Source organism: Carex rostrata, chromosome 3 (genome assembly GCF_964058835.1).
Source record: "Carex rostrata chromosome 3, lpCarRost1.2, whole genome shotgun sequence".
Taxonomy (NCBI): domain Eukaryota; kingdom Viridiplantae; phylum Streptophyta; class Magnoliopsida; order Poales; family Cyperaceae; genus Carex; species Carex rostrata.
In genome coordinates, this window is record NC_135920.1 from 7,434,735 (window position 1) to 7,448,118 (window position 13,384).

General features: G+C 33.8%; 1 protein-coding gene across 3 annotated transcripts; it reads right to left on the reverse strand.

Moving 5' to 3' along the window:
• Positions 1–6,260: 6,260 nt before the first annotated feature.
• LOC144551223 (uncharacterized) lies at positions 6,261–10,603 on the reverse strand. Of its 3 annotated transcripts, none has more exons than XM_078299102.1 (4): positions 10,273–10,603; positions 9,313–9,893; positions 8,020–8,442; positions 6,261–7,068 (listed from the first exon to the last, which is right to left on the reverse strand). In XM_078299102.1, exons 1-4 carry the CDS (start codon positions 10,289–10,291, stop codon positions 6,640–6,642), a joined length of 1,452 nt encoding a protein of 483 aa, XP_078155228.1. In that variant the 5' UTR covers positions 10,292–10,603; the 3' UTR covers positions 6,261–6,639. The 3 variants fall into 3 exon arrangements, with proteins under 3 accessions (XP_078155228.1, XP_078155229.1, XP_078155230.1); XM_078299103.1 differs by having other exon boundaries at positions 9,313–9,821; positions 10,273–10,419; XM_078299104.1 differs by having other exon boundaries at positions 6,907–7,081.
• Positions 10,604–13,384: the final 2,781 nt, after the last annotated feature.

Here is a 13,384-nt window from a genome sequence, read left to right on the forward strand (position 1 = left end):
TCAGAATTTCTAAAAATCATTGATTTGCTGAATTTTTTATTATTTTTTATTTAATGAAAAGTTGTAATTTTCATAAATTCTAAAAAAATAGTAAAAAGTTTTAAAAAATTATAAAATTTGATCTCCAAACACATTTTAATATGAAAATTATGATGAAACGTTTTTATCGACTATTTAAACTTTAAAAATAAAAATATGAATGAGAAGTAACATACTCTCTTTAATTCCCAAGCCTAACTCAGTCCACTCTATGTATGTATCATGTATGTATATAAAAACAAATATCACGTTTAAAAAGCGTATTAAGGCTAATATTACATACTTTTAAGACCTGCCTTCACTTTACTAATACAAATAAATGAAAATCTGGCCGTATGTTTGGGCGGGTACGGTCCTGATAACTTGTCAAGCGAGACCAAGACCACCTTGTCTGATTGTCAGAAAAAATCTTCTAGGATTTCGTGATTCTTTTGACCGTACAAATTTATAATAGGTGTTGCTAACGGGTTAATGTTCTGACAGAGCTAATTTTTCTTCATGCAGAGCAATAGTCATATATTTTTCATTTTTATATTAATCATGCTCTACGGGAAGAAAATTAGCTCTGTCAATATTTTTGCCCATGCTAACCGAACCATACTGACTCTCTACACGATTGCCTGTCACATCGTGCGCACAGGAAGCTAATTTCGAACGGAGCTAGCGTCCGGTGCTGAGGTTAGAAAAATATTCCTCTGCGCGCCTTGGTTTTCTTGAAGTGAAAGAACGAAATTATTCGAAGAGAGAGAGAGGGGAAAGGAAACGGTCAGAAAAGGCGGAGAGAGCGTGCGTAAACCACCATCATAAAACCCACCAAGCACCTCCCGAGACATTCTCCATTTTGTTCCCCTTAAATCTGATTTCCCAATCAGTACCTAGTTTCTCTGTGCTAAACAACTAGATTCTTACCGTGTGGCGGGTTAACTAGTATCCTGTTCTCTGTTCACAGTGTGTCAGTAATAAGACACACGAAATAATATACGGGTATTGTATACAGAGAATCCGGAAATGCTTTGTTATTGTTTTCTAGCAGCGCTGCACCTGACCGTGCCTCATCCTTTTGCTCCTTTGAATGCCTAAAAAGATCGCCTTGTCTACAACACATGTAGCATTAGTGCTTTGTTTAAGACGTACCTAAAAATAATAAACCCTTTTCATGTGAATAGTAATATACGCTGATCAACTATATATAAAGTGCGGCCGCTAAGGCAAATTTTTATACGAGTAGGTAGCTACCAAGGAGCACGCTAGTAGAGACAAAGGAAGACAATGATTATATGAGGTCCCATAAAAGCTGCCTAGAGACGTGTTTTGTTGTTGTTACAACTTACAAGAAAAGAAATTGCTTAGGCTTGTTCGGATTGCTTTGAAGTTAGTAGGAACAGTAATTAATTACAAAAGTAGCTAATTGGATTAGATTAGAATTAAAAATATGTAAATTATTGGCATAGGTATAATCCGACAGAACTGGCAAAAAGGTTCTAGAAACGAAAATGCGACAGAAGGGAGGAGGTTCAACGAAAATTCAAATTATAAATCTATTTTTGTTCAAGCTGAGACTCATCTGGTCACCAACAAATTTCGAGGGAGAAAAATCTGCAAAAAAAAGATGTCGACAAAAATGGCATGTTATTTTTTCAGATCGTTTTTCAGAAGACCAATATATATGTTCAAATTGTACCGTGTTTAGTACATGGCTTATTAATTTAAATTATAGAGAAGACATCTATACTTAAATTTTTATTATTTTCATAACTGTTGAGTAAGTTTTAATTTTTAAAGCATAATGTTAATATATAAAGGGATCAAATGACAACTATTTTCTAATGAATTAAGGAAACAATCTTTTTTATTTTAGTAATTCAATCAAATGAAAACTTAAACCGTTTCCCTTGATCTATCCCATGAGAAATACTTTGCTTATGGAAAACGGTTTCATTTAAAGTTTATTTGATAGTAGCTTAAAACTATAAAATAATTAAGTAGAAGGTTTTAATGCTTCAATTTTGTTGTCTCCACTTTTCATCATCTAAAATTTGAAGCTCAAATTTCAAAATAAAACAACCAGATTACTTTTTCTATACCTCATAGAAAAATACGATTTTTGTATTGTTTGATTATCGTCAAGAGCTTTTAAAATTCAATGACACAAACAAAAAGATATGAATGTTGACCTTATTTAAGTTTTAATTACCATAAAAAAATAAAATTATAATATTATAATTTTTTTACATGTAAAAAAATTAATATATATCATATCTAACAATTTTATTTAATTATTTTAAATTTTTTAGTTCTTCTCAATAATCAATACACATTACATCCAATCATTGATTTTTCTACTTCGTGATCCTATGCTAAGCAGATATAAATTTTATAAAATGCACGTTAATTAAAATCACAACAATATGCCCCCACTGTGCTTATCATAAGATGGGTAGCGTGCTTTATAAAGCATGGACCCCTCCCATGTTTCACATCTTTGTTTCCAATTTCAAAGTTGAAATAGTTAATTCAGATCACTTAACAGTATCATCTTATTAAAATGTACTTAGAGATCAAATTTTATAATTTTTAAAACTTTATTTTACTATATTTTGGATAGATAAAAAATCATTATTTTTCCAAAGATTCCACCAGACCATCTAAAAACTACGAATTTGTACTATCTAAAAAAATAGTTAAAATATTCTAACAAATGCAAAATTTGGTCACTAAACATATTTTTATATAAAAATCATGTTGAGCAACTCGAATCGACTGGTTGAACTTTGAAAACGACACAAAAGAGTGTGAAACACAAGAGGGCACTCAAGATTAAATATATATATATATAGTGACTAATGTGCATTCGAATTTATATGGACCGAAATACATACGGTTCAAATTCGACTTTTCAAAATCCAAACGGTCGATCCGAACCGTTCATCTTGTTCTCTATATTAATATGTGCTTGGAGACCAAATCTTACATTTTTCTGAATTTGTTTACTATTTATTAAGTATTTTACAAAATTGTTGATCCAACGGTGGCTTAACAAAACAGTAAAATCAGCAACCACCGTTGGATCAACAATTTTTTAAAATACTTAATAAATAGTAAACAAATTCAGAAAAATGTAAAATTTGGTCTCCAAGCACATATTAATATGGAGAACAAGATGAAGGGTGTGGATCGACTGTTTGGATTTTGAAAAGTTGAATTTGGACCGTATGTATTTCGGTCCATATACATTCGAATGCACATTAGTCACACTCTCTCTCTCTCTCTCTCTCTCTCTCTCTCTCTATATATATATATATATATAGGATTTGGCTAATATGCTATGGGTAGCTAAGAGGCCTCCCGTGCTACGGCTCAATATTCGATTTTTCAAAATTCTAACGGTCGATCCGAACCGTTCATCTTGTTCTCCATATTAATATGTGCTTGGAGACCAAATTTTACATTTTTTGGAAATTTTTTACTATTTTTAAAAACAGCGATATTCAATAAATCTAAAAAAATAGTAAAAAATTTCCAAAAAATGTAAAATTTGGTCTCCAAGCACATATTAATATGGAGAACAAGATGAACGGTTCGGATCGACCGTTAGAATTTTGAAAAGTCGAATATTGAGCCGTAGCATGGGAGGCCTCTTAGCTACCCATAGCACCGTAGCCAAGTCCTATATATATATATATAGAGAGAGAGTAAGGCTACGGTGAGTTGCGAAGTAAAACTCGTTTTTACTTCACGCAATATCTTCATTTTCAAAGTTCAAATAGTCGATCTAAACCATTAGATGTTTAATCTATATTAAAATATGCTTGGAAACTAAATTTTATATTTTTTGAAATTTTTTTACTATTTATTAAGCCACTTTGAAAATCTGAAAATCCGGGTGAACAGTAAAAAACAGTAAAAATTTCTCGACCGCTGGATCGGCGATTTTCAAAGTGGCTTAATAAATAGTAAAAAATTCTAAAAAATGTAAAATTTGGTCTTCAAGTACATTTCAATATGGAGATCATGTTGAGTGGTTCGGATTGACATTTTGAGCTTTAAAATCGCAAAATATGAGCGTGAAGTAAAATAGTCGCTTTACTTCGCAACTCACCGTAACCCAACTCTCTCTCTCTCTCTATATATAGAGTAGAACTAGGGTGCTCTTAAGCTTACCAAAGTTTTGGTGAGCTTAACTCTAAAACTCATCAAATCGATTTCAAATGACGAATCCGAACCATTGAAACCCGTCTACCTTACGTGTGATGCATCTACATGTGAAATTTTTAAAATTCAAATTAATTTAGTATAAAGTCAAGCGGTCAAAAAACATTCAAAAATGAATGCACTAAAATTAATTTATTAACCTTCTAATTTTGACCGCTTGACTTTATACTAAATTAATTCGAATGTTTAAAAATTTCACATGTAGATGCATCACACGTAAGGTATGCGGGTTTCAACAGTTCGGATTCGTTATTTGAAATCGATTTGATGAGTTTTAGAGTTAAGCTCACCAAAATTTTGGTAAGCTTAAGAGCACCCTAGTTCTACTCATATATATATATATATATATATCAATATAAAACCGTAATATATATAATTTTCAGCACCTGTCGATTTTTTTCTCGTAGATAAAATATTATTTTTAACCCACTCAACATACCACTAAACAAATAGGGTTTTGTTGTTAAGAGGTAACTATTAATAGCATCAGTCGGAAAGAGTGCTCGAGAAAGCATGTTCTCTAGACTTACGCCAAAGAAAAAAAGAAAAACAGGGTAGCAATTTGAAACTTTTATTCAAATAAATCATAAGAGGAAGCACTTGGAAAATATATATAAAGCAGCTTTCATTAAGAAATACGAATAAACAAGAAAAAAAGAACCAAATTTTTATTTTTGTATGCACTTGGAAAAGATATTATAAACCACTTCTGCACTTGTATACACTTGCTTGTTCTAATATGTATCTACCAGTGTTGTAAATATTAGTATGCGCTTGTTGGACAGATATAATACCGTCAAACGGTTAATTAGAAATAATAATAAATAATCAGCTATAATCAGAAATAATCAGTCAATTAATCAGAAAAATTGTGACGTTTTAATTACCACCAATGACTAATTAGTCAATTAATCAACTTAAAGTCTTAAATAGCCGTTTTTTTACAAACTCTGGGATCAACTATTGGAGCTGATCATGTAAAAAAAATACGTGTTTTGACAGCTGTCAACAGCTGTCAATCTTTCGAGCACCCAATTTATAAAATACACTTGATTTTGCACAATGCATGCTTGATTGTTGTATATTGCATACTTAATATTTAGAATATTCACACTCATTGTTTATTAAATTTTTTCTTCTGAAGTTAGCCAAAAATAATTTGAAAGAGTAGAGAATTAATGAGAGCTTTGGGTAAGTATAAAATTACAACCATAAATAAATAAATAAAATTAATTTAATGTTTATTAAAAGAACCGGCTGCTTTCACGGTCTCACCCCAGATACTTGTATCATGGTAATCACAACAATTCTACTGAATAACTACAGTACATTCTGTTACGAATAAATAGTAATTTATTGATGGCTGACACATTTACAAACTTGTAGCGAATAGTAAACAATAAAGAAAATAAATTAAAAGAGTGGCATTGATCACTGAATAGTATCATGTTCGTCATGCCCAGGAGAATGACAGAACAATTAATAAACCACCACAGAAATAGTATCATGTCGTAATTGCATTATAAATGGCAAAATTGTACTCTGTGCATCTGTTCATTGCAAGTGACAAAAGTTTTAAGCAACTAGTTATCACAAGTACTTTTCTATTGGTACCTAGGGCTTAATTAACAAATGAAAGATAGACTCTGTGTGCCTTTTTTTTTTCCTCTTCGAGGGAACTTACATTTGAAAGACAAAGTAAAAATAACATACCTTGATATCTGACATCTTTTAGTATATATGTTAGTTCATGATGGGCTGTTGCCGTCTTAATAACACATTGGCTAAGATCCTTAAATTTAGTTGAGACCTGAAATTTCAGCTTTTATTTAAGCTTATCACATTGGTTAAAGATCAAGAAATCTAGTTGACACTTGGGATATCAAGTATGACCCAACTGGTACATATTTCTTTAGCCTCAATTGGTACAGAATTACACTAACCTCGCCGGGCAAAAACAGGACATAAATAACTATAGTAAGCACTGAAAAAGAAGGGAGTACAATGTAAGAAATATAATTGAAAGAATAAATACAATGCTGAAATATCTACCCTTTTCATTGTTTGTTTGCATGGAAATATGACTATTACAAAACTCTTTGTGCGCCATTATAAAATGAAACTATGCACAGTACATGAAAACTACTCTTGGTGTAATTGTATACAAAAACAACTGAAATGAATTGTGCCACATTTCCATATGCCCATTTTTGGTCAAGTATACCATTTTGAAACTATTACAACTTTTCATAAACTGTACCCCTTTTCCCTAATCCAATAGATTCACTGCACCTTTATTTTTGGAATTAGTAAAGTTTTAGGCCGCAGTAATCTTTTGGTGACTGTCCAAATGGTCTTCATTTTCAGGTTCCAGAAGTAAATATCAAGTTAGTTTACATTCTTCCATCCTTCCGGAAGCCTCCATCTTTTATGCCAGAAAATTGAAACCCTTGACCATAGCGGGAATCCAAAAGTATAATCCATGGGCTCATCAGCTAAGCCACCGACTTTCAAAGGTAACCACACGTATCGTGAGTCCCTCAAGTCCGATGGATTCCAGCGATCAGCCATGAAAATAAAAGAACCTGGTATCCCAGGAAGTGGCAGTACAAATGTGCCTTGTGAGAAGAAAGTTGTTAGTCTTAGCACTCTGTTTCCTCCCACAGAAGGATTGCCGATATTTTCCCATGGGCCCATTACGGACGCTGCTGCATGGGCCATAGCCCGATTCGGAGCCCACCCTGAGCAACCTGATGTGATCATGTAGTATGTGCCCCTGTGCTTAAAAACAGCTGGTGCCTCTCTATGCTGTCTCACCTGCAATATCACACTTTAGTTTGAATATGTAAGAGAAGCTTTTTGACATGTATAAGGTTTGAGGAAGTCTCGATTATTATGTTGTTGTTTTCTTGAAGGTTCAATAATTGTGCTGTTAATTATTATGCCGTCTATGCTTTGGGTCAGTTCGTGGGATAATTTGATGATTTGGCTAGTTAAACTGCTAAATGGCACATGACTATGTTTGGAAAATTAATGTTTCTCTGTTTTGAGTTTTATGTATAGTACTATTACTTCTGTTGCTCTTTTGGAAAATTCAAAGATCCCACTCAATCATGGGAGAGACATTGCGCCAGACTCAAGGTTTTGATTAGAATGAGCAGGAATTTTCTGGGTTGTTTGGAAGAAAAGAAAAATACCATCTTTTGGACTGGGGTCATTAATAAAGTCATTGTTTCAGTATTGGATGGGCACAGATACCAACTGGGCCCGCAATGTGACACCCAAAAAATATTTACGGTCTGCCACCCAGGGTTCCATTATATGGTTGATGACATGGGATAATTTGGAGATCACCTATAATCTGTAGTCTGATGATGGTTTTAAAATAGGTTTAATTTTGTTTTATGGGGACCTACATTTGAACTGTACCAACATTTTGGTCAGTGCAGTATCTGGCACTAACAAATTTTCCACAATTTTCTGTCTTTATTTTATTGGATCTAATGTGACCTTGTATATGTAATTTGATTAATGAATTGGTACCTTTTCCTCCTGTGCTAGGCCCAAAAAAGGTTATTGTAGCTGTTGTTTTCTTGAATTTTAGGTTTATTTAGCATATAGATAAGTTAGACCAAGGCTTGGATGGTAAAGCCACCAAACCAGGCAAGACTCATACTGAAGGGTGCCAGGAGTTAGTGTGCTGGTCTGAGATTGTGATTTACCTTTGTATCATATTCTGAATTAAAGATTATACACAAAATTAGATACCAATATTCTCTTCATGACTCCTGTGAGACCCAAGTAATCTTCAGTCAGTGGGCCAACATGAAAGTCAATGTTTTCACGAGACGAGTATATCAGATAAGCAATACCATCATCGTCCTTGAACAATGTCATATCTCTGCTATCAGATCCATGCGGCCGCATACTGTACAAGTAGGTGAATGGCCCGGTAGGGGAATTGCTGATGGCCACCCCAACTGAAGCCTTGTTGTAGTTGCCATCATCAATGTGCATCCACATGACGTACTGGTTAGTTTTGGCATTAAATATCACTTTTGGCCTCTCCACGACGTTTGTTTTGTACAGGTCATGGGTCATGTTTCGTTCTTTGCCTCTTAGCACAATGCCTTCGTTTTTCCATGACCAGAGGTCATTCGAGGAATAACAGCCGACTCCTATGATGTCTACCTGGTAAAAAGAATGGCGCATTTAATATAGGCTTGGTTAGATTTAATATAGCCCTAGAAACCAAGTACAAGTTAGAAAAAAAGGAAGATCCTCCTGTTTATGGGTATACCACCAGTTTGATTACCAGAGTATAGTCTCCTTCTGCTGACAATTCAGTGATGACACACTGCCATTATTCCAATCTAGATCATCAGATCTGATCTGATTTGTTCCAGACCATTGATTTTCTAAAGGGATGGGTTTTTGGGTCATATTCTAACCATACAATTTTAATTAGAAGCCATGTGTTCAGTCATGGCACCTACATACTATCACAACTTAATTAGGACAACAGATGCAAAGCCTACCATACTAGGATTATAATCATTAGATAATGACCAGCGAGATAATTCATCTCGAGTTTGGGTTGCTTATATGTTTCCTTACCAAGCAAAATGTAATTCATAATATAAATTTACAGGCTTTGATTTATTGATAGTTAAGATTCACAAATATGGGTCTTGAAATAAATTTCAAACTCAGAAGTCACACTCAATTTTAGTTCTTTCAGTTCTTTTCCAGTTTGTTATCGTAAAAACAAGCTTTATACCAACTACTCTTTTTAAAATTTAAGATAATATAAACCATCGTATTTCTATGCATCAAACTAAGGAGCTGAGCAGTGATATCATGCCAACACATATTGGTTGGTACTAACAATTGTGTGGATGCAGTACCCCTTATAGTTATGGTTACCCTGGTACAACACTGGTGTACCAGAATTGTACAGGTATAAAGTTATAGTAATGCCAACATGTACCAGAATTAATTGGTATAATGCTCCTCCTTATGATGTCTAGAAACAAAGAATGCAAAGAAACTCAGACAAACCCGTGCTGTTCCTTTATGTTGTGCGTGGTAGGTAGCACCATCCTTGTTCTCTCCGTACCAGTAATAAGTCTCGCTCCTTGCATCAAAGAAAATCCCACCACCATGTGCCTGGATTGGGTTACCATCTGTATCCAACCAAATCTGACCTGGATAGAAGTAACCAGTGCTGCTGCTACTACTATTCTCCACCTTCAGGCCCACCGTCAGACTCCTATCAGGGAAAAACATTGAATGTATCTCTGACGACTCATCCAAGAACTTACTAATTGCAGTTGATGGCTTCTTAGGGCCCCTCCTTTTCACCGCACGAGGGTTTCTCTTGTGAGCACTTGGCAATCTAAAGTCTGGTTCTTCTTCGATTTCTTCCAATTCATAAGCAACTGAGAGGTGGTTTGGGTGCACATGGATCAACCTTCCATTGGTTCTTTTGGTGATATAAGTGAAAAAGTAGATGAACATGATTAGAAACACACAAGTCCATAAGGCAACGGATAGAGAGAATCTGCCTCCTGCATTATTGAAAGGAAAAGGAGATAATTTCCTGCGAATGCGCCTCATCCTCACTCTCCCCTTATTCACCTCTGCAGCAGTAAGATAAAGAAATATGTACAAACCCCAGATGCAAATTAAAAAAAAAAAAAAAATTGCAGGAGATTAGAAATCGGAATTTGGAGGAACCACTGAGTTTGGAATTCCAAAATGCAAATTTAAAATTGGGGAGGATCTAAATCAGGAATCGGAGGCACATTGGTTAGATTTCAAGAGGGTAATTAACCAGTGGACGTAATAATGTAGCCTGAAAATTTCCAGTATAAAACCAGTACATCAGTAACGATTAATTCAATATCAAACTACCTAACAGATCTAAGACACCAACAGACCAAACGAATCAACAAGTACAAAATAATAAAAAAAAAATACGACCCAATTGAGAAAATAAGATGGAGAAGTGGGACCTACCGGAGAAGAGTCGGGCCATGGAGAGCGAAGCAGCGGCGACGCAGCCTGGAGTTGTTAGAAGTGGAGGTCAAGGCGGCGCGAGCGGTACATTGGCCTCTGCTCGGATGAAGTCAAACAAACGACTGAAACGACGAGTGTATATATTACTTGCAGAGTTGCAGTTCACATGCATCAGTGCGCAACCCCGTTTCCATGTCCTCTGAGGTAACAAAATATTTCTGTTTATATTAAAACCGTCCGATCAGATTCCGGGCTTATCCGGCCCGAGGTGGAATGCACGCAGTCCTTTAGTAGTCGGACGAATTCTGATCGGACGGTCCAGATCTTAACATAAATATTCTGTTACCTTAGTGATATCGCAACTCATCGGATGGAGACTGTCCAGTTTCCGCTGGTCTGGACTTTTGCGGGATATATTTATTTTTGTCAAAATTAAGGGTCTGATCGGAATCCAGTATTCTCCCTTAAACTGGAAATAGAAATAGAATTCTTTATTAATCACCTGATCAGAACGCTGAGACAAAAAAAGAATAGAAAGGATTCGACTGGATTTGAGGAGCGCTAAATCCTGCGGAGAAATCACGAGAGAAAGCAAGGTATTTGACGAGAATTCAATTAGCTGATGTGAAAGGTCTATTGTACCCTCATATTTTCTGATCTGGAACTGAATGTTGAGACGGAGTAGGGAAGAGAGACAAAGGTCGGGACGGAGGAGCAGTGAAGAAGTAAAAAATGGACGGAAGAGTAGTGGAGAGGGAGATTGCAACGAGACCGACAATGAAAGAGTAGTCTGGAACAGGAGAGGGTTAAGGGTAGCTACAGAGAGGAAGAGAAAGAAATACGGAGAGAAAATGAGTCAAATGGGAGTGGCGCGGGACAGAAACTATTCAATGGGATAATCGTAAATAATATCAAATTTTTGACTATTTTGATTAGTTCTCAAATCAATTCTTCTTTCTAATTTAATCATTCTAATCACTAAAATTCAATTTCAAATCATCTCTTTTCAACTCTATTCTACTGAAATGAAGTGAACTTTTGTTATCCTCCTATTCCGATCAGACCCTAAAAAAGTAACTAAAAAGGAAATTTTTGTAGAAAACGAAAATTGCATCTGTGATGTTCTGAGGTGTAAATATGAAATTTAAATAAAAAAAAAAACACAAATCATTAAATCAAGTATGTTTGATTGCTAGTTGCTTACTCCATCTTATTCTTTTTGTTTCACGTTTCGTTTGATAACTTAGTCATGACTCAATTAATCAGTTTAGAGAAAAGAAACTGAAAAATGAATTTATATTTATGAAATTGTGCCCTGAAACACGAAATAAGTGTATAATAAGTTAATCCATTAAAAGATGTAGTTTAAATTACTCTGATTTAATTCCATCTTACTCGCCTTTTGTATCTCGCTTGACAGCTTTAATGTAAAGTTAGAAATTTAATCTATCTTCTACTGCATAATCAAACGTGACTTAAAGGCTAGAGTAAGGTTGAAGTATCTTTGGAGTAATTTAAAAACAAAATACTTCTATATTCCTTTTCTTTATATTTATATTTTTGCAATTTGATTTTGTACTCCGTGAATGTAAAAAACAAAAAAAACAAAATTAGACGCTTCTACTTTATGATTTTTAATAGTAAAAGTTCAAATTTTAAAGATAAAATAAAATGGTTGTATCTTATGTGTCCTATAGACCTATACTACTTTCTCGTCAATAAAACACTAGAATTTTGATGGCCGTCAAAAAAAGTTTTATTTGAATTAATGAACTCAACATTTTATCTATTTAGTTGAAATTGAAATATCTGAAATGTTATATGTGATCAGTGGAAGATCGAGAATAATCTAACAAAATTTTCAATTTGTTATTTTAATTTTTTTATAATAGAGTAAAATTAAATCTCAAATATTCACAAATGATCAAACCTACAACTTATTAACAAAAAAAATTGAAAAGAAACCGTGAACATAGTCACAAGATTTGCGAATAATTCATTTGTTTGGTGATGACGAATTGAACGCTGAATTATTGGATTGACCGAACTTTGACCGAATTATTTCCATAATATTTTTTTTTGTTTATTTTTTATTTTGCTTTCTTGTACGACTGAAATCTTTGATCAGAAATAATTTTCAAATTATATTCAAATAATTTTCGAATCACAAATTTTTGACGTCACCTCACCGACCTCCAATAATTCATCTGTCACTATCACCGTGAATGATCGTGAATGATCAGATGAACTTCAGATAGAATTAATCACGTAAATCTTAGTTCTGTTATGGACTTTATTTTAGCCCGTAACAACGCCTGGTGCAGCCCAAATATGGGCACAGATATTAAAATGTACCCCCGCAAAGTAGAAACAAGAAGGATTTCTGGGCTGGACCAATCCAGTTGAGAATTTGCAAGTTCAATCGAGAAACGGAGAAAGAGTCGGTGAAAATATACCATTGATTTTATAATAGAATCATACTCAACAATCAACATACATATTTTTATTTTTAAAGTTGGAACAGTAAATTATATGTTTGAAGATCAATTTTATATTATTTTGAACTATTTTTATTTACAAAATTATTATTTTCAAATGATTATAGTTCGTCTAAAATAATAACTTTGTACTTATTTAAGAATATAGTAAAAATATTTAGAAAACATAAAATTGGTCTCCAAGCATTTAAAATGAAGATCATATTAAATATTTGGAAGCTGATATGAGTACCCACGCTACAGTACCCGCACCTAAACTGCCATAACTATTTGTGGGGACCAAACTGCCATAACTGCACTTCAGATCTGTAACTTTTTTTTTAATATTAATAGTCAAATCTTGAAATATGTAGTTCAAAGAACACAAATATTTATATCTATATAGTAAACAATGTAAATGAGAAATTAATTATTTTTAAATAATCGTACCCGCACCCTTTTTTGAAATTTCTGATGTCGTACCCGCACCTAAACTGCCGTAATTGTTTGTGGAGATCGCAACTGTTCCATATCTATAACTTTTTTTTAATATTAATAGTCAAATCTTGAAGTATATAGTTCAAAGAACACAAGTATTTATATCTATATAGTAAATAGTGTTGTAATTTTTACAT